The sequence below is a fragment of the Podarcis filfolensis genome (genome assembly GCF_964270895.1).
Source record: "Podarcis filfolensis genome assembly, chromosome: 16".
Taxonomy (NCBI): Eukaryota; Metazoa; Chordata; class Lepidosauria; order Squamata; family Lacertidae; genus Podarcis; species Podarcis filfolensis.
Window position 1 is genome coordinate 7701657 of NC_139620.1, and position 25794 is coordinate 7727450.

At 49.4% G+C, this 25794-nt stretch overlaps 1 protein-coding gene across 1 annotated transcript in view; it reads right to left on the minus strand.

The window, feature by feature from the left end:
• Positions 1-25794, minus strand: part of NPR1 (natriuretic peptide receptor 1) — a 62348-nt gene extending 36554 nt beyond the window's left edge. The window contains exons 1-2 of the mRNA XM_083591034.1: positions 24482-25794; positions 1599-1798 (exon numbers count right to left, since the gene is read on the minus strand). Of these exons, the coding sequence (XP_083447160.1) occupies positions 1599-1798; positions 24482-25250 (969 nt within the window). The 5' untranslated portion in view covers positions 25251-25794. The remainder of the gene's footprint in view (positions 1-1598; positions 1799-24481) is intronic.

Sequence of the window (25794 nt, forward strand, 5' to 3'; positions counted from 1 at the left end):
GCTCACTATGTCAGGTTCCTATTGGAAGACTGGACAAACGCTAGAACATTAGCAGTGGCAAAGTTTTTATCGGTGGTTGCAGGAACCAATGATCCCTATCTTTAAGTCTGAATAAAAGCTTGTTTAACCTGGAGGTAGGCTATCTGAATTGTGCATTGCTTTGTAACGATTTCTTGGGTCTCTGGACCGTAATAAAGATTGATTGATTAATTTTCTCTTCTAAGCAGGATACTGCCCGAACTGCAGCTCCCTTCTGTGCCTGAAGAGGGCGTCGTGATTCCCCAGTGCAGAACTGAGGCCTAGTAACTTGAGACCCTGGCGAGTCTTGACAATGGCCAACTTGGCTGCCAACCTCGGCCCGTCTCGGCCTCAGGGCAGCTTCCAAGTCCGCCACAAAGCCTCATTGTCATGCCCGTCCCCGATGCTCCCAAGGCGCTGGGATCCCCGCCAGGCATTCGCAGTTCCCCCACGGAAGCACAGCAACCTCCGCAAGGCCTCCTCTGCCAGGTGTTCTTGGCACAATGGCCACATTTCTCTCTTTCTCTCTCGGCGGCCGCTTCCTGGCAAAGCATCCACGCCTTTTAACGGCTTCCTGACCGGCAGAAGTTCCAGAAGTCCAGCTTTCCCTGCCACCTGCCGTTGCCAGGAAGAAGCTTCCCCTGTTGAATTTCTGCCCGTCGCTTGGTTTTTTTTCCCAGCCCGAGGGCCGATTCCCCTCATCGGTGACCTTCCAGGGGCCGGGTGCCTATGGTGGGCAGGGTAACTGAAGGCTATATTCAGCCAGAGGTCTCCCTTCCTGGGCATGGGGAGTGGGGCATATGCCGCACAGAGGCCCAAGGGCCAGTTAGAGAGGGCCAGAGGGCCACATTCCATCATGGGCGGGGCCAGAGGCAAAGTAGGCGGAGCAACAGATGGGACCCTGACATTGAACAGAGGGACACACCAAGAAAAGTCAGAATTTTCCACACACCGCCTATTAAAAGACTACAATTCCCAACATGGTTTATCCATCAGTCCCGGGGAACTCTGGGAACTATAGCTCTGTGAGGGAAATAAGGGACACCTAATAACCTTCAGCGCCCTTTAACAAACTACCGTTCCCAGTATTCAATGAGGGGGGAGCAATGGCTGTTTAAAGTGATATCAAAGCACTCTTAAATGCATGGTGTGAATGTTAAGTCCATTAATTTCAATGGGTCTTAATTGAGTGGGGCTTAATTGCCGCGGCTTCCCCCAAATAATTCTGGGAGCTGTAGTTTGTTAAGGGTGCTGAGAGTCGCTAGGAGAGTCCCCCATTCCCCTTCACAGAGCTACAATTCACAGAGGTGGCTTCACAATCAATTCCTCTTCCCAGGTTTAAAGTGACATTGCAGCGCTTTAAATGTACGGTGTCAAAATGGCCATTAATCTCAGCGGGTTTCCACTCTGAGAGGGGCTTAATTGCCTACAACCCAGAAGTCCGCACTGCGGGGTGGGGGGGAGAATGGACAAACTCTGTCAAATAAGTACAAATGCATATTTGTTTCAGCTCAAACTACGTGTGGTGGAGAAGGGACCGCCCGCCAGGGTTGGCGTTGACAGCTGCACGGGAGCCTTACCTTGTAGGCCTCGCGGGCAACAGTGTCGTTCCCGTCGCCCCGTCGCCAGGGGAGCTGCCGGTCGGGGAATGTGGAGCTCTGCAGGCTCACCCCAAAGAGGTCGATGTAGAGGAAGGCGTATTCGCCCGCGGCGAGCCCCTCGCGATGCGCGTGGACCATGAGCTCGCGGAAGATGTCGGGGGCGCAGCAGACAAACACAACTGCAAGGCAGAGAAAGGGAGGCTGTGAGAAGGGCGGCCATTGCGGTCACAAAGGCGTCTCGACACACCGGGCTGGGAAATGTGAAAAGTGGCACCCCGCTTTGGGACGAGAGAAAGCAAATCACTAACATGTTGGGTTATTTCATTTCATTCTTTAAATTTAGTTACCGTATTTTTCGCTCTACAAGACGCACCAGACCATAAGTTTTTGGAGGAGGAAAACAAGAAAATAAATATTCTGAATCTCAGAAGCCAGAACAACAAGAGGGATCGCTGCGCAGCGAAAGCAGCAATCCCTCTTGCTGTTCTGGCTTCTGGGATAGCTGTGTAGCCTGCATTCGCTCCATAAGACGCACACACATTTCCCCTTACTTTTTAGGAGGGAAAAAGTGATCTTGTAGAGCACAAAATGCAGTATTTCTTTTTTTAATGGCACAGCTCGTGCCCACCTAGCCGTTCGAAAGCATGTCAAAGTGCAAGGAGATAAATAGGTACCGCTCTGGCGGGAAGGTAAATGGCGTTTCCATGCACTGCTCTGGTTCGCCAGAAGCGGCTTAGTCATGCTGGCCACATGACCCGGAAGCTGTACGCTGGCTCCCTTGGCCAATAAAGCGAGATGAGCGCCGCAACCCCAGAGTCATCCGTGACTGGACCTAACGGTCAGGGGTCCCTTTACCTTTAAGAATACATTCGTAAGTACATAACCCACATGTCTGAAATAGAACAGCAATCCTGAAGCCATCTTGACTCTTAATGACCTCAAATATTTCCTCTGCAGAAGGAAATATCTTAGGAAAACCTCTCCCAATGGTTCTTTTCACTTACACATCCTTCAGCTCCTGTCTTAAGGGCATCTTTTGTGTAAGAATAGCGTCGGCCTGAGACCTGGATTCGAGAACTTAAGTATTTAGCATCTCCAAAGAATAGCCCAGGTAATGCAGTGACCATTGTATCTTGACCAACAGGAGACAAACCACGCTCTCCAATTTCAGTTTTATCTCATCACCTCTTTCTGTGGTGCTTTTGGGTGGCCTTTGGCTAAGGGGCTGGGCAATTTCAAAAATCTTTTAAAAGGTAAAGGTAAAGGGACCCCTGACCATTAGGTCCAGTCGTGACCGACTCTGGGGTTGCGGCACTCATCTCGCTTTATTGGCCGAGGAGCCGGCGTACAGCTTCTGGGTCATGTGGCCAGCATGACTAAGCCGCTTCTGGCGAAACCAGAGCAGTGCACGGAAACGCCGTTTACCTTCCCGCCAGAGCGGTACCTATTTATCTACTTGCACTTTGACGTGCTTTCGAACTGTTAGGTTGGCAGGAGCAGGGACCGAGCAAAGGGAGCTCACCCCATCGCGGGGATTCGAACCGCCAACCATCTGATCGGCAAGTCCTAGGCTCTGTGGCTTAACCCACAGCACTTGCACAATTTTGTTGGGGGTCCTCACCTCCTTGCAAGGTGTGGGGGGGTCTGTTGCAACAGAAACTAAAGATCTGCCTTGCTTTTTCTTCCGCAGGTTCCTGCCTCCACTCATTTTCCTCTGACTGATAACTGATTTAGGGGACACTGAATTCCTTGGTGGAGAGTTGGGCTGGAAAAGCCAACCCCAAATTTTCCTGTAGCAGTTGCAAGTGTGGATGGAAGCCATTTCAAAGCATGACCATGTTCGCATCCTCCAACCTTTCTCCAACGAAAACGAGGCTGTTGACATGTGTTCTCTCTCTGCCAGTTGACAGGGCTTGGAGGCGGGCAGAGGGGTCTATGGGCTTGGGTCTTGCTTGGTACAGCATGGTATAGTGGTTAAAGCATCAGACGAGGACCTGGCAAGGACCAGAGTTCAAATCTCTGCTCAGCCACAAAACTCACTGGGTGTGACCTTAGGCTGGTCACTTTCAGGGAATTAAATGGAGAAGGGATTAAATAAGGATGCAGGAAACCATATAGGCCACTTTGAGATCCTTGGAGGAAAAGGTGGGATCTGAATGCAATAAATCCATCAATCATAGGGGAATCTGGTTGGCTGCTGTGAGAACAGGATGCTGAACAAAAGCAAGGTCTTTTGGGGTTCTTGAAACAAGGAAGGGCCTTCTCCACCCTGATAAAGCCAAAGATCTTGCTGCCTCCTCCGCTAGTAGCCTGTTGGCAGCCTCCACAGATGGTCTGCTCATTATTCAGCGGGTGATTTAAACACCTAGAGAGGTCAGTCGCCCTTATTCTAAGGGGTGGGGGAGAAAGTTATTGTTCTACAACAGCTTATCTTCAGCTCGAAATGTAGCTTGGCTGCTGCAAGACGTGTGAAAGGGCAAGCGCCTGACATTTCCCCACCTAGCAGATACAAATCCCTGCCTTCTTGCACTTGGCGAGCGAAATTATTGCCAGGCGAATCCAGAAGAGGTACCTGAAGACCCAGGAGGCAAGTGCGGCCCCCCAAACCTCTAAACCTGGCCCTTGGGAATCTCCTCCAGGCCACACCTCATTTCCCCTGGCCACACCCCTCGCTGGCTCCCAAACCTAGCGGGTGGGTGAATCCTCTCCAATTTCAGATTCTCATTTTCTTAGTCTCAGGCTGTATGCACACTATACTTTTAAATAATGTTTCCCCCGTCAAAGAATTCTGGGCACTGCTGTTTGTTAAGCGGCTGCTGAGAATTGGAACTCTGCGAAGGGGTGAAACTACATAATAGTAATAATAATAATAATAATAATAATAATAATAATAATAATAATAATAATTTATTATTTATACCCCACCCATCAGCCACTCTGAGTGGCTTCCAACAGAACGCTAAAATACAATAACCTATTAAACATTAAAAGCTTCCCTAAACAGGGCTGCCTTCAGATGTCTTCTAAAAGTCTGGTAGTTATTTTTCTCTTTGACATCTGATGGGAGGGCGTTCCACAGGGCAGGTGCCACTACTGAGAAGGCCCTCTGCCTGGTTCCCTGTAACTTGGCATCTCGTAGTGAGGGAACTACCAGAAGCCCCTCAATGCTGGACCTCAGTGTCCGGGCAGAACGATGGGAGTGGAGACGCTCCTTCAAGTATACATTGCCCAGAATCCTTTGAGGGAAAGAAGGTATTTTGGATGTGCTTCGGAGGAAAGACGTGTTCGCCCAGCCTTCTGTTCTGCACAACGCCACATGGGTTTGCTATTTACAGTATTTATTTTATTTTTAAAGCTCTCCCCCCCCTAAAAAAAATTCACCAGTATTTCAGCACAGATATCTCTGGAGACACACACACACACACACACCGCTAAGCAATTTTGACCGAATAGACACATTTTTGCCAAGCGATTTCCTCCAGCAGGAAGCGTTTTATTTTCACAAATGCAAGAACGTAAGGAGAAGAGCCCTGCAGGATCAGGCCCATGGCCCCTCAGCTGCAGTGGCCAACCAGAGGCAGCGTGGTGTAGTGGTTGGAGTGTCGGACTAGGACCTGGGAGAAACCCGGGTTCAAATCCCACACCAAGCTAAGGAGCTCACAGGGTGAGACCTCAGGCCAGCCACTATCTCACCAGGCCGTTGTGGGGATTAAACAATGGAGAAACATGGGTTCAACCTGGAACTCCTTGGAGGAAAAGATGGGATATAAACACTCTGAATGAATGAATGAACCAGATGCCTCAATGGGAAACCGGGAAGCGAGACCCAAGCGCAGCAGCAACATTTCTCCCTCCTGCGGCTTCCAGAATCTGGGATTTGGAAGCATTGAGAGCAAAGTCATTGTGCATTTTTACACCTGCCTTGCCCCAGTCTATCCATTACTTGGGACGCAGGTGGCGCTGTGGGTTAAACCACAGAGCCTAGGACTTGCCGATCAGAAGGTCAGCGGTTCGAATCCCCGCGACGGGGTGAGCTCCCGTTGCTCGGTCCCTGCTCCTGCCAACCTAGCAGTTCGAAAGCACGTCAAAGTGCTAGTAGATAATAGGTACCGCTCCAGTGGGAAGGTAAAAGGCATTTCCGTGCGCTGCTCTGGTTCGCCAGAAGCAGCTTAGTCATGCTGGCCACATGACCCGGAAGCTGTACGCCGGCTCCCTCGGCCAGTAAAGCGAGATGAGCGCCGCAACCCCAGAGTCGGCCACGACTGGACCTAATGGTCAGGGGTCCCCTTTACCTTTTTATCCATTTCTGTACCCATTACTTAGCTGGAGAAACTGCAAAATCGGTTTCGGTTCTCAAACTGTTTCAGAAACTCAGGTTCGCCTTCCAGTGTGAAACAAGTCACATTTTGCATCCCGCATCTAAGATAATCCTGGCAGGTTCTTTTATAGAAAGGTCTGGAAAACTGCCTGCAAACAGATCATAACACACTGGAATGTCGCCTCCCCCCCCCCCCCACTTTCCCGCCAACTCTGAGAGATCAAATCCGCGCCATCTCAGGGGTTGTGCACACACTTTCCCCAATTTTCCATCCTTGCTGAGTTGGAAATACAGTGGTACCTTGGTTCTCAAACTTTATCCGTTCCAGAAGTCTTTTCCAAAACCAAAGCGTTCCCAAACCAAGGCGTGCTTTCCCATAGAAGTAATGCAAAATGGATTAATCCGTTCCAGACTTTTAAAAAACAACTCCTAAAACAGCAATTTAACGTGAATTATACTATTTAATGAGACCACTGATCTATAAAATGAAAGCAATAAACCATGTACAGTACTGCAGTCACACAATCAATCAATCAGTAGCTGAACTGAGTTCCACAGTCACAAAAAACAAAACAAAACGAGCCGCAAAAACAAAAAGGCAAAATAAATAGCAAAAACAAACAGACCTCAGTGTAACACTCAAATGGAAGTGTGGCACTTAAAATGGAAACATAAGACTCAAAACAGAGCATGTTTGGCTTCTGAAGAAAGTTCACAAACCGGAACACTTACCGTATTTTTCCGTGTATAACACACACACACACACACACACACACACACACACATGTGTATAAGACGCCCCCTATTTTGGGGGGACTCAAAATTAAGAAAATGCAATATTCACTATCCGTGTATAAGACGACCCCTTATTTTAAACTTCAAAAATATAGTCTTATACACAGAAAAATACGGTACTTCTGGGTTTGCAGTGTTTGGGTGTTGTTTGAGTACCAAGGCGTTTGAGAACCAAGGTACCACTGTACAAAAACCAGCCTTTTTTCTTCCACCCTCCCTGCTCCCCCTAAAAAATAAATAAGCTGGGCTGCGCACACCCAAGTCGTCAGCCAAATCCTCTCCGCTGGGAGCCATTGGCACTTCCGGGAGGTTGCGAAAGGAGAGCTGGCTGTCTGCATTCAAAAGGCCCTTCCCATTTCTTGATCATTAGCACCAAGGAATCCAGATTCTACTCCTTTTGCCAGGCCCTCGGCAGAGAGGGGGGAAAAGAAGAGAGCAAACTGGAGCGAAAGGAGTACAAATAAGGCATCCGTCAAAAGACCATCTCTCCCCTTTGCTGATCTGCATTTGGGGCACACAGGTAGGACTAGGACTTGGGAGAGCAGGGTTCGAATCTCCACTCAGCCAGAAAGCGTACTGGGTGTGAGCTTGGGCCAATCACCATCTCTTAGCCTAACCTACCTCACAGGGTTGATGTGAGGATGAAATGGGGGAGGACCCATGTACGCCACCTTGAAATCCTTGAAAGATAAAGGTGGTCTGGTAAAGAAAAAGACGGAACATTTTATCACATGTGGTGGGAATGTAAAAAGGTGAAAAACTTCTGGGAGATGATATATAATGAGATGAAAAAAATGTTGAAATATACATTTATAAAGAAACCAGAAGCATTCTTATTGGGCATTGTGGGGAGTGATATAAATAGAAAGGAATGTAAGTTGTTTTTATATGCAACAACAGCAGCAAGAATATTATTGGCACAAAAATGGAAGCAAGAAGAACTACCGACGAAAGAAGAACGGAGGATGAAATTAATGGACTATGCAGAATTAGATAAACTAACAGGAAAGATTTGAAATCGGCAGGACCAGAAATTCACAGAAGACTGGTGTAAATTTACAGATTATTTGAAAAGTATTTGTGATGATCAGACTACGTTTGTAGGCTTGCAAGAAGTTTTGTGATGAGAATTATTGGAACTATTGCAAAAACGGATAAAGGGGAGGATGGTTAGTTAAGATAATTAAAGGCAATATGAATTTAAGAAATGCATAAGAAGTGGTTAAAACGGTGGATCATCAGAGGTGCTGATGGAAGTCCAAAAACATTGTATAAGTGGTGAAGTTTTGTGGTATGCATTTATATGTTAAAACTAATAAATATTGTTATAAAAAGAAAGAAAGATAAAGGTGGTATATAAATGTAAGGCGCTAGTCCTCAAGGGGGTCTCCCTGTTGCCTCTCTGCATGAGCAGCGTTCCCTCATTCACGCCTCTGCAATCAGCTCCAACCGGATTGTCCTGTCATGAGGGCAAGAAAAGAGGGCAAAATTTGGGGTCTTGGAACCCCAATATCTGGACCTGTATATGGAAAACAGTTTTGAAAAGCAAAGAACTTATTTCTCTTATCTTTCGAGGCTGTATTGCCAAATCCCGGGAGAGCTTTAATATTAATGATTTTGATCGCTGGCATTCAAGGGGTTGGCAGATTGCCCAGCTGGAAAAGATATCTCACAAACTGAACAGAGCTCAAATGATATTTTTTCCCCTTCCATATATGCCATGATTTTATTTCTCCTACAAAATGTTGAGGCGCATGATCGCTCTGGGCGACCAGTCTATGCAAACCTATAAAGAACCTTTATTCTCAGCAATGATGGGACTCACAGGTGGGGAAACACTTTTTTTTTTTTTAGCTATTAATTTTTAAGGGGATCTTTGCAGGAGTTAATCCTTCATTATCGCTTTGGAGCTGCGCTTTGTTTTCGTACTTTCGCCCTTCCGGACTGTGAGGCTAAAATTTTCGATTCGTGATTTCTCTTCTGTTTGTTATGCTGGAACTTTTGTGTTGCTGCTGTTAAGAAAAATAACTCTAATATTATTATTATTATTATTATTATTATTATTATTATTAATAATAATAATAATAACAACAGACAGATAAACAAGGGATAAATGGGCTGATAAATCCCCGGAAGAGAACCAACTGCGGAGTCAATGAACCTGCAGGCCGCAGCAGAGAGAGAAAAGATTTGGGGAGATAGCAGTGGGAAACAGGTGAGTCTCAGGGAGGGGGCCAGCGACCCACTGAGATGGGTGCTAATATGCACAAGAGAGTTGGGTGAAGTCAGGAACAGGCACGCAAGCAGGGAGCCAGGGCGGGTCAGGAGCTCCAGCAGGAAAGCAGGACAGGGTTCAGGCAGGAACAGGTTACCAACAATGTTGCTCCCGCAACCTGGGACTGGGGCTGGCTGGCTTTTATCTGCCCCGAGGCATAGGGCGGCCCCGATCCTCAGGTGACTCGCCTCTCCTGGCCTGGAGACGAGCACTCCTCCTGCGGGAACTTAGTTCCCTCCGCCTCTCTGCCCTGAGCCTCTGCTGCTCAGGAGAGGCTGGAGGGTTACCGGACCCAGAGGCAACCTCCTCTTCTCCTAACGGGGCTGAGAGTGGAGCACCTGCAGGCATTGGGTCCTCCATCACCTCAGGAGCCAGAGCAGACTCAGCTGGTGCCTGCACCTGAGGATCCAGCACAGGTGAGAACCCTTCAGGCTCATGCCCCTAGCCCTGGCTCAGCTGGTTCTGGAGGTGAGGTGTTATGTACTGAGTTGAATAGGATCCAAAAGGCAGTAATCTGATTGGTCCTAGAACAATAGAATTCAGAATGCAGCAGCCTGATTGGTCCTAGAACAATGCAGCAGTATGATTGGTCCACAGAAGCCACCCAATCCAGCTCCAGGTGGAAGTGAATCCGCAACCTGATTGGCCTACAGGATGTTGCCGGAAATATCCGAGGGCTCCCTTGGACAAAAAGTAAAGACACCAACCAGGATAACTTGGAGCAAAACAGCAGCCTGTAGGCTTGGCCTTTATTGAACTGTTGCAACAGGGTGTTCCCCTCACTTGCAAGAGAGAGGAAAGACCCAGAAAAATAGTGTGCAAGGTCTTATAAAACTTTTTGAAATTCCCCTCCTCTAGGTCAAGCCCACCCCCAGAAACATCATGCATACATTACAGAAAGGAGGGGTTGAGGGAGGAGTTGGTGGTAACCTGAGTGTCTTGTCACCTCTACAAGGAGAATCCCAGAATTAGCCAATCACGTGCAGCCCATTGTGTAAATAATGTATATAAAGCAGATATTGTAGGGAACTTTCATTCCTCACTACTATGAGCTGAATAAAGAGCATGAAATCCACACTCGACTCCGAGTATATTTCACGGGGAATCCTTTGCAGGCTGGGATCCCTCAGGTTCAGCCTCTGAATCCGAATCCCAGGCCATCACACCTTCTCCCTTTGGGATGGGGCCCAGGAGAAAGGCACCTAAGGATGGAGGCCAGTCCTGGTCACTGAACCGCACTCTGAAAAAAACGCTCTGTCCGGCCAGGATCAGGAAACGGCGACTCAGCAAAACAGGAAAACGCTGGCTCAGGGGGGCCAAGCTTGCGGCGGTGACCCCTCCCCGTGGACAGAACGCGCCCCTTGACCTCGGCAGCCGGTGGAAGGGGGGGAGTTCGGGCGGGAAGGACGCTCAGCAGGAAAATAACAGGATGTCTCTTGGCCGGGGGCCCAAGAGAGGGTGAAAATTAGTGAAAGGAGCCCAGGCTAAGCCCCGGACACCCTGCCCTTCGCCACCACTGCTTCCGCCTTCAGTTGGGCACAGAAAGTCCTGCCACCTATTTTCTCCCAGTTGGGAAAGGGCTCCCGTGCCCTGGCTTATTCTTGCGAGTCGGGCCACAGGTCCACCTCGCGTAGTGCTTTCTCTTTTCGCATCTAGAATCACAGAATGGAAGTGTACTTTTGTAAACCGATAAAATCTTTAATAAAAATATTTATTTAGAAAAAGGGTTGGAAGTCACCGCAGGGGTCATCTAGTCCAGGGCTCAGCAAACTTTTTCAGCAGGAGGCACTGTCACTCAGACTTTGTGGGGGGCCGGACTCTACTTTTTTTGGGGGAGGGGGAATGAACGAATTCCTGTGCCCCACAAATAACCCAGAGATGCATTTTAAATAATAGGACACATTCTACTCATGTAAAAACACACTGATTCCCAGACCGTCCGTGGGCCGGACTGAGAAGGCGATTGGGCTGGATCCGGCCCCCAGGTCTTAGTTTGCCCACCCATGGTCTAGTCTAGTGGGGTTTGAGTTATAGCATAAAACACAACTGCTTTATAATATGATCACGAGTCATCTAGAAAGGATAAAACGACGCAGCTGCACAAGAACACGAGTCATTCCCAAAATATAATTATAAAGGAGCCTCTTATGTATGTACCTTAAGTAAGCTTACAATGAGAGGTGTGAGCTTGCAATATCTTTTGATGACCTCGTTTCCAAAAGATATCTCTCCACATTCTGAAAATAAAACAATATATTTATATTGATACTACAGTGGTACCTCTGGTTAAGTACTTAATTTGTTCCGGAGGTCCGTTCTTAACCTGAAACTGTTCTTAACCTGAAGCACCACTTTAGCTAATAGGGCCTGCTGCTGCCGCCGCCGCGCCGTCGGAGCACAATTTCTGTTCTTATCCTGAAGCAAAGTTCTTAACCTGAAGCACTATTTTCTGGGTTAGCGGAGTCTGTAACCTGAAGCGTGTGTAACTTGAAGCGTATGTAACCCAAGGTACCACTGTATACTACGCTGCACTAAAATGCTTAAATGTTTCTGTGATTGTCCTTGAATCTTCCCAGCCTTTAGTGCCACAGCCTTTGAGAAGCACTGCTCTAACCCTGACACCATGTTGGCTGTAAAAAGGACATTTTTATTGAAATGCAATCGTGAGGGACAGAGGAGCCTCGGTACTTAATATTTTCAGTCCGAATCTCTGTTCTCAGCAGTGATTCAGCCCAGATCAGTGACACGTACCGAGATACAACAGGGAAGCTCCTTCCCCCGAAGGCGAGTCAGTCCGACGCACCTCTGCTTGAAGAATCCAGTCACACCCAAATGCAATATCGGAGAGTGCTATGAGAATTACAAGGTCTAATATATAAAATATAAACCACGTGTCTGAAATAGTATAGGAGAACAATCGTGAAGCCATTTTGACTCTTCCAAATTGATCTCAAATATTTCTCTGCAAGGGGGAAGGAAATAGGAAAGCCTCCCCGTTGTCTCTTTGCTCACAAATCCTGTCTTAAGGGCGTATCTCTGTATGAATAAGGTGAGCCTGTGACCTGGATTCAGGAACTGAGTATTTACCATCACAAAAGAATGGCCAGACTGCCCAGGTAATGCAATCAGTGACCATTATCAGGTACCCTGGCAGACAGGTTTTCTGCTGCAGACCGCCTCCTGTGATCTATTTCTGCTGTAGACCGCCTCTTCTGTGATGTATGTATGATGTATTGGGGAGGTGGTCTTGAGGTAGAGGGTGGGCAATTGGACACATTCCAATTTGCTTATAAAACAAAAAGATCGACAGAGGACGCTGTGGCGATTGCCCTCCATGCCGTCCTTGCACATTTGGAGCAGCGGGGGGGTTATGCCAGACTGCTTTTTTTAGATTTCAGCTCGGCATTTAATACCATTCTACCACAACGTCTGATGTCTAAACTGGAAGATCTGGGGCTTCCGTTATCACTTTGTAGGTGGATACTGGACTTTTTGTCAGATCGCTCGCAGAGGGTTCGGTTGGGCCCTTATACCTCTAAAATGCTTAAGACATTTTAGGTCACTGTCAAAGGTAGCCCCACGTAGAGCGCATTGCAGTAGTCCAAGCGGGAGATAACCAGAGCATGCACCACTCTGGCAAGACAGTATGCGGGCAGGTAGGGTCTCAGCCTGCGCACCAGATGGAGCTGGTAGACAACCGCCCTGGACACAGAATTGACTTGCGCCTCCATGGACAGCTGTGAGTCCAAAATGACTCCCAGGCTGCGCACCTGGTCCTTCAGGGGCACAGTTACCCCATTCAGAACCAGGGAGTCCTCCACACCTGCTTTCCCCCTATCCCCCAATAACAGTACTTTTGTCTTGTCAGGATTCAACCTCAATCTGTTAGCCGCCATCCATCCATATTCAGATGTGGGGGATATCGCTAATGCGCCATCTCCCGTTTTCTGCTGTTCGTTTCAAACAACAACAACAACAACACGTCCTTCTGGCCTCCAGACATGTGGGGAAACAGAACAATTGCAGAGTAAAACAGCTGGTGGAAGACAGCCGTCCACAATATGTTTTCAGAGAGGAGGGACACCGCACCCCAGGCACTGACCTTTGGCCCAGGGATAGGTGGTGCAGTTTGCAAGCAAAGGTCTATTTATATCCGGGGAAGACTGGAGAGCTTTGGTTCTTCTTCTGGTTAAAGATAAGGTTTAGAAGAAGCCTGGAGTGTCCTCCACAAGGTTATCAGCTGTTCAGAACGGAGATATTGAATCCGAGACCTTCTGCACGCAAGGCAGGCAATGTGCCACCAAGTTCCATCCCTTGGTAGGCCACTGGCCTCCGATGGCACAAGACGCTCCCTCTGCCTGAGCTGGAAATATGAGGCTAGTTCAGAAGTGGGGACCTGTGCTTCTACAGACGATGGTCACCTGTTAGGCCAGAGGACCAATGAAGGCTGCCTTATTCCAATTCAGACCTTTGGTCCATCCATCTCAGGGGTCAGCAAACTTTTTCAGCAGAGGGCCGGTCCACTGTCCCTCAGACCTTGTGGGGGGCCGGACTATATGGGGGGGTGAATGAATTCCTGTGCCCCACAAATAACCCAGAGATGCATTTTAAATAAAAGCACACATTCTACTCATGTAAAAACACCAGGCAGGCCCCACAAATAACCCAGAGGTGCATTTTTAATAAAAGGACACATTCCACTCATTTAAAAACACGCTGATTCACGGATCATCCCTGTGGGCCGGATTTAGAAGGCGATTGGGCCGGATCCAGCCCCCGGCCTTAGTTTGCCTACCCATGATCCAGCTCAATAGTGTACACACTGAGTGGCAGCAACTGTCCAGGGCAGGCTTCCTTAAACTCGGCCCTCCAGATGTTTTTGGCCTACAACTCCCATGATCCCTAGCTAGCAGGACCAGTGGTCAGGGATGATGGGAATTGTAGTCTCAAAACATCTGGAGGGCCGAGGTTAAGGAAGCCTGGCCCAGAGTTTCATACAGGACATTCCCAGCTCTGCCTGGGGATCGAACCCCATACCTTCTGCACTCAAAGCACGTGCTCTTTCACTGAGCTACGGCTCGTCTCCGATCTAAGGAACAGGAAGGCCTCGTGAGCCCTTCCTGGCAGCGCCAGCCAACCGTTTTATTGCCGTTCCGGAGGCACCGGCTCTATGTTTCCCTCGGCGGTGAGAAACTCCGGGGAACATTCCTGCCGGAACACAGAGCAGCCCCAGAAATAGCAGCCGCCCTAGACAACAACAAAGACCCACACCAGGCTGAGAAAACAATCTCGAGCAGAAAAGGGGGGGTGGAAGTGAGCCAGAGCTGGGGGGGGGGTAGGGGGAAGGCCAAACAAGCACCTCTGGGATCCCAGCCATTTTGGGTCGCATCCACACAGTGCATTCCAAGAACACGGCTTCCCCCCAAAAGAATCCTGGGTGCCTTGCCACAGAGCTACAATTCCCAGCACCCTTAAACTACGGTTCCTGGGATCCAGGAGTGTGGAAACGTGTGCTTTTAAATGTGCATTACGTGTTTGGTGTGGATGTGTCCTTTGTTGCAAGGAACCACCCCAAAACAGAAAGGGTCACCCCAAAGGTGAAAAGTCCAGGTCATATCCACACATGGGCATAGGCAGGGGGGCAGCTGCTCCCCCCCCCAAATCAAGTAAAATAAAAACACTTAACTATAAGGATGAATATTTGAAATATTTGAAATGGAAATGAGGTCATTTGGAAGATGCTGTGGCAAATTCTAGCAACCCAACCTGCAACCCAACTGAGCGATAGGCTCAGTTTCCTGAATAAAAGGGAAGTTTTTAAGCCACTGAGAAGTCTCCTTACCTTTTGTGCTGGCTGGGGCCAATCAGAGTGGAAGGAGGGGAGTCGGCCACTGGGAATGGTCACTCCCGGGGTTACTCTGGAGAAGGTGCGTGGGAAAAACACAGGAGGAGTTTGTTCTGCACGCTCCAAACTACGTATTGTCAGGACCACGTTAGCAATAACTCGCACAGTGACAGGGAAGTTCTCCTCTTATTCAAAGAAACAAAGTGGCTCTGGAGGCCAGGCCTAGTGAGCGCAGCAGCTCTTCCCGGTAGAGTTGCGAGGACTGAAGGTTCCCACCTTCCCACAGCTCCCTAAGTCTCCTCCTCCTCCTCCAGCTCCTTCCCAAGCAATCTGAGACTCCAATGCCTTGTCTGCCTATACTCGGCCCTCTTCATAGCTCTCCTGGTCCTGGGAGACTAGGGGCCAGGAGGAGAGCTGCCCATCGCAGTTGGGGGAGACCTCCTGGATTATTCGGCAGCCTGCCTCATCTTGGCCTCTTGGCCCCCTCCTCTCCAGCCTCTGCTTCTGCCTGCGATTCTGGATTGCTCTCTGCCACAGACTCTCCCTGCTCACTAAAGCCTGTTGCCTCTTCAGATTCCAACACCTCCTCCTCCCGGCCTTCTCCCTTTTCTCCCTCTAACCACTCCTTGTTGTCCCACTGCCACTCCCCTGGCTCTGAGCACTGAGATATACCACTTTGACCCTCCCGGCTTCCAAAGAATCCTGGGAACTCTAGTTTGCTAAGGATGCTCAAACCCTGGTAGCAATGAACTGGAAAGGGGGAAATGATCCAGCATTCTCGGATTGGCAATGTAAATTACAGGAATATGCAGAAATGGCGCAATTGACTAACAGTTTGAGAGGTAATACAAGACAAGTGTTTGTTCAAAAACGGGATAAAGATAAGAGATATCTACAAAACTATAACAGTGGCATAATGTCTATGGCAGCATTCGACTGACCCTCGTCTAAAGTAACCCATAAGAAACAAGACAAAAGGTACGAATTGTTGTAAGAACGTATTAGAAAATATAGAAAGAGTCAGCTAATAATGATAGGTACATTCATCGTCAGAAGAAGAGTATACGCCAGGAAATGATAAGAAGTCTATTCTCATTTATTTTAATTTATGCTAGTAAAAAGATAAGGGAAAAAAGAGAGACAGCATAAATCTTTTGTAAACATATAGAAGACTATTTGTATATGGTTTTTGTTTATACGGTTCTGTTTATATTTTTGTTCATGCATGAATGTGTACATTATCTATGTTATATACGAATTTCAACAAAGTATTTTTAAAAAAAAGAGGGGGGGGGAGAGAGTTGTCGTGAGACGCTGTCTCCCCTCACAAAGCTACCAAAGTTTTACAGCCAATCCCCCGCTTCCCAGGGAACTCTGTACATGGTAGAGGTCTCAGGTCTGACATATTTGAATGGTCTGCACCCCTGCGGCTGAGAGATCCTGTTCTCTTCCATTATCCAGCCACATTCGCTTCTCCATCCATTTATAACTTAACAAGGAGGCACAGAAGGAAAACCAGAACCAGGCTTCTTATTGCAAATTGCAACAACCACCGATCTGACTATCAGGCTTACATTCTCTGCTCTGCCTCCTGTGTGAGACACAGCCCTTTGTTTGAAGGCAGCTGCCATGCCCCCTCTTAAATCTTCTCTTCTGCAGGCTAAACATACCCAGTTCTTTTCAAAAAATGTCACACACAAAATAACCCTGCTGGATCTAGCCCTGCGTCCTGTTCTCACAGTGGCCGACCAGATGCAGCCCACTAGCAGGAATTAACTGCAAGCGTAAATGTGCATCTGGTATAGCCATTCTTTGCAGGACAGCAGACGTTTCCAGACAACCTCTTTATGAAGCAATCACCTTCATTTCTGAGCAGGGCAATGGGATGAGCTCAGCTGTCGGAGGAGGTCTCATTCTGATTTGTTGGCAGGGAGGTGAGCTGAGGTTGCCTCAAAGCAAGTTTATATCCCACACTTTCTAGCGCAGCTTCCCCATTGCCCTCTTATGGCAAAAAGTCCAGTAACTTAAGAGGAAGAATCTCTGTGGCGCAAGACCTCCCAATCAACTGCGAATAAGAGGCATTGTGACAGGAACAGTGTTAGAAACTCATATTTATAAGCTAGGCACCAAAGGCTCCCATTTTGGGGCAGGACGGTTCTCGCTTGGACTACTGCAATGCGCTCTATGTGGGGCTGCCTTTGAAGGTGACCCGGAAACTACAACTAATCCAGAATGTGGCAGCCAATAAAGCGAGATGAGTGCCGTAACCCCAGAGTCAGCCACAAGTGGACCTAACAGTCAGGGGTCCCTTTACCTTTACCTTTAGGTCCAGTCGCGGACGACTCTGGGGTTGCGGCACTCATCTCGCTTTACTGGCCGAGGGAGCTGGCATTTGTCCGCAGACAGTTTTTCTGGGTCATGTGGCCAGCATGACTAAGCCGCTAATGGCGAACCAGAGCAGCGCACGGAAACGCCGTTTACCTTCCCTCCGGAGCGGTACCTATTTATAGAATCATAGAATCATAGAATCATAGAGTTGGAAGAGACCACAAGGGCCATCGAGTCCAACCCCCTGCCAAGCAGGAAACACCATCAGAGCACTCCTGACATATGGTTGTCAAGCCTCTGCTTAAAGACCTCCAAAGAAGGAGACTCCACCACACTCCTTGGCAGCAAATTCCACTGTTGAACAGCTCTTACTGTCAGGAAGTTCTTCCTAATGTTTAGGTGGAATCTTCTTTCTTGTAGTTTGGATCCATTGCTCCGTGTCCGCTTCTCTGGAGCAGCAGAAAACAACCTTTCTCCCTCCTCTATGTGACATCCTTTTATATATTTGAACATGGCTATCATATCACCCCTTAACCTCCTCTTCTCCAGGCTAAACACGCCCAGCTCCCTAAGCCGTTCCTCATAAGGCATCGTTTCCAGGCCTTTGACCATTTTGGTTGCCCTCCTCTGGACACGTTCCAGTTTGTCAGTGTCCTTCTTGAACTGTGGTGCCCAGAACTGGACACAGTACTCCAGGTGCACTGGTGTGCATTCGAACTGCTAGGTTGGCAGGAGCAGGGACCGAGCAACAGCAGCTCACCCCGTCGCGGGGATTCGGACCGCCGACCTTCTGATCGGCAAGCCCTAGGCTCAGTGGTTTAGACCACAGCGCCACCTGCGTCCCTTTGACTACCAACCTAGGTGACTTTAAAAGAGCTGTAGGCAAATTCATGGCGGCTGAGGGCTATGGATGGCTGCTAGCCAGGCCGGCTGTACTCTGCCTCCGCAGTTGGGAGCAATAACTCTTCTGAATACCAGTTGCTGGAAACCGCCAGAGGGGAGAGGGGTCCTGCGTTCGAGTCCTGCTTGTGGGTTCCCATTGGGGCACCTTGTTGGGGCACTGTGATGAGAGGACGCCGGACTGGATGGGCCATTGGCCTAATCGAGCAGCCTCTTCTTATGTCCTGGATTTAGAATCATAGAATTGTCGAGGGACCCCTGAGGGTCATCAAGTCCAACCCGCAGCAGTGCAGGAATCTTTGGCTCGAACCCACGACCTTGGAAATAGCTCTGCTAACTGAGCTATGCCAGGATTGGAGCCGGAAAGGGCGTGGGATATACCATATTTTTCGCTCTATAAGACACACTTTCCCCCTCCTAAAAAGTAAGGGGAAATGTGGAGTGTGTGTGCGGCTCTTGGAGGCTGCCCTTCTCCCTCCTCGGGGAAAAACCCCCAAGAGCCGCACACATGCTCTGCGTGCTCTTTAAAGGGAGCGCGGCTCTTGGGGGAGCCTTCATCCCGCTGTCCGGAAGAAGCTGCGCGCGGCTATCCCAGAAGCCAGAACAGCAAGAGGCTATCCCAGAAGCCAGATCTGGGATTCAGAATATTTTTTTTCTTGTTTCCCCCTCCAAAAACTAGGTGCATCTTAAGGTCTGGTGCGTCTTATAGAGCGAAAAATACAGTAAATGCAAAGGTACCAGGGCAAATGAAGCCCACCCACCCCCAATCTGGGAGAGGAGGGAGAAGTCGGACAGCCAGAGCCAAGCACAGGGTCAGGTTTACTCCCTGCACAGCTCTCCTGCCTTGGCCAGAATCCCTGACCCTCCTGCTATGGGGCAGCCCCACTCCACCCGCCACCTTTGACAGGAAAAGTAAGATAGCAGAGCCAAGCTCTTCCGCGAACAAGGCCCCTTTCGAAACCCCAAACGCCTTCCAAAACCCACACCCCGCTGCGGAGACGTCCCTGTTCCTCTCCCAGCTGTTATCAGGCGTGCTGCGGTTAACACCCATCTGAGGTCGGGACCCCGTAGCTATTAAAACTCAGCTCTCGCAGGCGGGCGGCAGGGGCGAGGGGGGTGGGAAGAGCCTCTTCCCCCACGCTTCTCGAAATCTGCCAACCTTTTAAAAAAAATTAACTTTCACCCATGTCAGGGACCATCAGTCATGCGATTCAGCGCAACGCCCCAAGGTCTTAAAAGTTGAGGCACAGCCCTTTAGCGAACGCCCACCGTGGCTTCCGGACGGGAGGCTAAGAAGCAGGTCTCCAGAACGCGTGCAGAGTGCTCGTTTGGGGCCGGGTTGCAGAGGTGCTGTGCAGGCTGTTTTTATTTACTAGCACTCCAGTTTTTATTTATTTTTTTAGCTGGAAAAGCCCAGCACGTCCCTTTGGATCGATAGAACATGGCCAGCTGCGGATGATAGGGGCAGGAAAAAAAAGTTTAAAGTTTTTAATGTATGTGTAACAACAGCAGCTTGGATTCTTCATGCGCAGAAATGGAAGGAGGAAGTCGCCACTAAAGAAGGACGGATAAGCAAGATAATGGGCTATGCGGAATTAGCAAAATTAAGAGACTCCACTGATGAGTGTTTTGTGGAAGAATGGATGTTTTCCCCCACCAGATTGCTAAGATACTACAACACGATGAATTTGTGATTAGGATTTGAACTACAAGCAACAGAAGTCACTAGATTATAGAATTGTGGTTATGATTTAATACTCTTTTACAGGGTTCAGCAGCAGAGGGAAAACAACAGCTCCATGGAAAGCGTGGTGGGAAGTCAACAAAAATAAAAGAAAAAATGCAGTTGTGTATTGGATTGTTTAAAACGTTGAAATTTAATAAAATACAATGGGGGGAGGGAATATATATAAAGAACATAGCCAGCTGCCTTATACTGAGTCAGACCCATGGTCTATCTAGTTCAGTATTGCCTGCACTGGCCGCCAGCAGCTCTCTGGGGTTTCAGGCAAAGAGTCTGTCTCTCAGGCAAAGAGTCTTATCACCCACCTATAACTGTTTTCCTACTTAAGTAAGATTCTAGTCCTCGTGGTGTTGGATAACGAATTAAGTACTTAACCCAAGGTACCACTGTATACACTGGCAGGCAAGTGAGTCTTTGCGGTTTCAAGTGCAGAAGCTGGGGGCTGAACCCAGGACCTTCGGCAGGTATCTAGGGCCTCTGGCACTGAGCCACACAAACCGACTGGACATATCTAAATATAAATGCATCTCTAAGCAGCTTGCACAATCCCTTTCTCTGCCCTCTTCTTACAACCAAAGGATAATTTTTTTAAAAAGCAACAGGTTACCATCGAGCATAGCGGTGACGTCCCTGAGCTATGAGCCAGAAAACTTCCTGGTTCAAATATGACTTTGGCTCCAACTTCACTCATGCAGCCCTGTTCAGCTGCCCACCCCCCTTGCTGCAAAACGGAGCTAAAACCGGGCAGCATTGGCCTACCTTCCAAGGTTGTTGTGAAGCAGTGCAGAGCATGTATACACAAAACATTCCACAGGGCTGCACGAAGTGGATTTTATGGCCTCTCCCCCATCCCCAGTGGAGGGATAAATAAGAACAAGGGCCTGCCGTTCAGGGTTCTTGCACAACAACAACAACAATTTATTATTTCTACCCTGCTCTTCTGGCTGGGTTTCACCAGCCATTACCGAAAACAGACATGAACCACGTTCAAATAAGTGTATTATTTGGGTGAGAGTGTGTGTGTCTTGCAGTGAAATACCTCAGTTTCTTCCACTTCAACTTACAGGCTGCAATGCTCTTCCTCCCATGTGAAGATAAACTTGTTAACACGCACGGTTTGCTGTTTTTCGGCATGTACGAACTTACAAAAACACCTTGTCCTTGGATCGGCAACTGAGCTAAACACACAGTGAGCCGTGAGCTGTTCCCTCACCCCGGACCCAAAATACTCTCACCTATTTATTCCACTGCTCGACACTCCCATGTAGAAACGCACACACACACACACTCCCAATGCGGAAAAGCATACAGAGGTCAGAGCAAAGCCGGCCCTCCAATCTGCAGGCCGTGTGCTCCTGGATTTGTGCGTCCAGCTGCTTAACAGGAAAGGAAGGTCCAGACCCGTCACAAAAGGAAAAGCGAGGCTTCATTAAGAGCAGCGAGCTCAGATCCCCCCAAAAAACGAGAACAGAAACATCAACAAATGATGGCGGAGATGGAAATATCCGCAGGTTCGCCGGACAAAAAGCGTGTGCACCATGCAGGTTTAACTTACGGAACTCACCGCCACAATATGTCTGTGCGTATATAACTAACTAGGCACATTCTGGTAGGAGATCTAATTGCAGCCTACCTCTGATTATATCAGGGGTTTTTTTTAGGAGGGAGTGTGTGGATGTGCCCCCTTTGTCCCCCAACTGTGAGCCTCTTGGACGCAACGGGGTTCTTGCCCAAACGGCAGCTAATCGGCAAACATTCCCTGCAAACGCTTAGATGCGCAGATCCACGGAGGGCAGTTCCCACCTCCATCCATCACGCTGAATAGCTAAGTGTGGACTCCAGATAAAGCCTCCATTTGCAGGGGCAGTCTACCTCCGAATACCAGAGAGGCTCAGATGACAGAGGGAGCTGTTGGCCGAAAGAGGAGCGTGGCCCCAAAGCCGGATTCTGGTTAGGGAAAAGAACGACCCCACAAATACCATAGCAGATGCGTACTATAGGAGGGTGTCAGCGTTCTTGAAATGGAATCCTACCAGCACGCTAAACATGCACACATTTAAGAGGCAGGGAGAAGCAGAATCCGAAACCAGGGAGAGGAGACGGTGGAAGAAGATTGGAAAATGTAAAGTTTATATATAGAAATACTGTAAAATTAATGAGTGATAGAAAAATGGTGGAATGAAATTTTATGGCCTTAGCAGAAATGTTATAAGGAGTTAAGCATATATAAGTATTTTAGTCTTAATGGAAAATAAGGTTAAAAATATGTTGAGATATTTATAATATGATAGAAAATAGAGAAAGATGGAAAGGATTTGCTGAAACAATTAATAGAAGTGGAATACAAAAAGGGAGGTGAGAGGAGGTTGAGGAAACAAGGGAATGAAAGATAGAGTATGGAAAAGGTGTGATGTATGTTTTTAAATTGTTTTTGTTTTGTTTTGTTTAGGGTTAGGGTTAGGATTTTGTTTAGTTTAGTTTAATGTGTTTAGGTTGTGTTTTGTATTGTTTATATATTGTATTGTATTGCTTTTTTTCTCTTTGGTTTTTTTCTCTTGTCTTCTTTTCTTTTTTTCTCCCTTTTTTGTAATCTTTAAAAGTAATGAATATTAATAAAAAAAAAAAGAAGAAGCTGTTTTCTTCTGAGAAAAATCCTTGCTTGCTTACCTACCGCAGTGGGACAGCAGGAGACCCCCGTGGGAGACTGGATTAATTACTCTGCTTGGGGACAGAGGAAAATGCTTTATACTGAGCCAGGCTGCTGGGGAAAGGACATGGCACAGGGACAAAGCTTTCCCCTTCCATGCAGAAGGTTCCAGGTTCAATCCCCGCCATCGCCAAGCCGAGCTGGGAGAGATTCCCTGCCTGAGAGTTGCTGCCAGCCAGTGTACAGATTACAGAGAGCTAGGTGCAGCAGCAATCTGAACCCAATAAAAGGCTCCTTTAAGAACATAAGGATCAGGGCAAAGGGGCCCATCAAATCCAGTGCCCTGTTCCCATAGCCGCCACCCAAATGCCCAAAGGAAGCCTGAGCAGGATTCGAACACAAGCGCCGTCTCCCCAATGCGGCTTCCGGCCACTGGCTTTCAGAAGCATTATTGCTTCCAACCAGAGCATAGCCATCGTGGCTAGTAGGCCTTCTGCTTCATGGATTTGCCCAAACCTCTTTGATGCCCATCGCTGTCTCCTGCAGAAAGGAGTTCCACAGTTTAACGACTTTATTTTACCTGCCCTGAATCTTCTGATTCCCGGGGGCAATGTGGGAATTGAACCCGCGACCGTCTGTATGCAAGGGGAAAGGCCCTGCCACTGAGCTAGGCAGGTCTCCCCTCACTGACCCTCAGCTAGTCCACCACCCGACACGACGCCAGCCCAGGCTTATGAAAAAAGAGCGAGCGTGTCTGCTTCAAAAGAAAGAAACAACCGCAGGGGAACTTCACCTCCACCCCCACCCAGCTAGCCAAGGATTGGGGAAAGGATCTGTGCAGTGGAATCCGCCAAAATAAGCCGGTGCACTGGAGGAGCAGAGTGGTGTAGTGGTTAGAGCAGGGGCCCTCCAGAGGTTGCTAGACCCCCAACTCCCGTCAGCCCTGACTTGAGTCTAGCAACATCTGGAGACGCAGGTTCTCCACCTCAGGGTAGAGGACCGGGCTAAGAGGAGCAGGATTCAATCCCTCACTTGACCCTGGGCTGTTGTGCAAGGATAATGTGGAGTACAGGTTTTGCAAGTGGCCCCAAGCTCCTTGAAGGAGGCTGGGATTTTATGAAATGTACAAAGGGAGGACAAGAAGAACACTAAATTGTTTAACTTGGAGGTGGTGGGGGTTGAAGGTAGGAAATCTAGCAGGGAAAAGAAGTGTTTAAAATTGACTCAGTTAAAGCTGGCTCAGTTCTGCCAATGCTGTCGCTGAAGTGTTTGCCTCAGGGTGAGAATTCTTGCCCAGGAAGGGAGAAAGGGAGATTGAATAGGGAAATCTGGGGTGGAAAATCAGTGGGGCTGAGGTGGGCAAGGAGTTTTGTTTTGTTGATGGGGATCTGTAGTGGCAAAAAATGATTTACCTGAGGGGGGGCAGTTGCTAAAGTGGGGAGGAGATAACGGCAAACCCATTTCTAAACAGGAATGGGCCCCCTAAGGAGCTGGGCTCCCGGCAGCTACAAATGTTCTCAGTCTCTGCACATGCCCAGAGGTACTCATTTTGGGTACTCCAGAGGCTCCAGGAAAAGGCTCTGCAGTCCATGTCTCAACCAAGAGAGCAGTGTCCGGGACACAGAGGCACCCAGAGCTTCACCCAAGATTTTGGGCTCCCCTCAGAACAGACCGAAAAGAGGGCATGCGGAGATTTATTCAGTCACTACATTCCCACCTGCCCAAGGAAGGAGCTCGAGGCAGAGCATGGCGTTCTGCCCCCTCCCCATTCTGCCCTGACAACAACCCCGAGAGGTAGGCCAGGCTGAGACCGAGCAACTGGCCCACCCGGCGGGCTTTGTGGCGGAGCGGGAATTCGAGCCCAGTCCCTACGCTCTAACCACTCCACCATACTGTCAAGGAATCTCTCTGCCTCCTGAGGTGGACGCAATGCGCCCGGTGAGTCCTACAGGTACGAAAACCAAATCTCAGGTGAGGAACAAGGATATAGCCAAGCGACTCTGTACTTACTCCTGGCTTTCCGCTTGATGTCCCGTATCAGCGCGGTGTAGTTCGCCCCCAGGAATGGAATGTCCTCCATCGTCATGTTCATCAAGGCTGGCAGCCTGAGGTACAGACCCTCCACGGCGAAGAAACAGGGGCGGTCGTCGTTTTTGTTGTCCCAGTAGAGGAGCATGGCATGGCGCGTCCAGTTGAAGTGCTGGTTGAGGTAGGCCGCAAACTCGCCCAGCTTGCCGTGGCTCGGCCCGGTGCGGGTGGTCAAGGCGTACTCGCTGGCCTTGTTGGCAAAGCCCACGGCCTCGGCCCCGGCGGTCACCAGTGGCAGCCCCCAGTGCCGGGTGAAGCGGGCCACGGGGGCCGCGGTGTAGACGCAACCGGGTCCCACAAACAGGTCCGGGTTGGCGCTCATCTGAAGGTCCACGGCCGACATGGGCGCCAGGATGTCCGAGCAGACGCCGTGGTCATCCTCGCTGGTGCTGAAGACCAGCTGGACGGTGTAGCCGGGCAGCAGGTCCGGCCGAGCGTTGACCTTGCGGACGGCGAGCCGTATGGCGGGCGCCACCCGTGGCCAGGCCCAGGGGTACGTGGTGTTGCGCTCCGGAAGCACCACGGCGATGGTCAAGTTGGCTGCGCTGGCCGGGCCCAGCTGGCAGAGGGCCACTAGGATCCACCACACGAACGCCGGGCCGTGGGGCGACGCCGCTTTCAGCGGGGTCCCCGGGCAGAGCCACGGCCCGCAGAGGGCCACCCCGCTGCCGCCACGATGCCAGGCCTTCATTCCCTGGCCTCGCCCCGGGTGCCACCCCGATGCCCCCAGCTTCCTCACCCCTTCAAACCCCAACCGATGCCCCAAACCCCACAGAGGGTGGCACAGGGTGCTGTGCTAAAGCGTGCCAATCTCTCAAGCGTGCCAGCTGAGCCCGGTTATGCCCACCGTGCCAGCTCCCCGCATTTTGGCGCTTGACCCTTTCCCTTCCGCCTCTCTGCAAACTCTTCTCCTCTCCAGTGGGGCAGAAAAACCCAAAACACAACCCACCCCACAGCTGTCCTCTGCCAATCCCTGCTCCCTTAGAAGTTGTGCTGAGTTTCGCTGAGCTCGTCTGCCTGGCGTTGGGGGTCTCGCCCCGAGTTCGCGTCCGCCTTCGCCCGTGCTGCCTGCCGCCTTCCTTGCCGTAACTCAGCCTGGAGTGAAGAGAGAGAGAGGAGCAGAGGTTTATCTAACTGCAGGGTCCAGAGTTGCTTCTTTCCTTCTTCTTCGCTTCATTCAATGACAGGGAGGCTGCGATCATCAGCACCACCGACAAGGCGCCTTAACTCCTTCC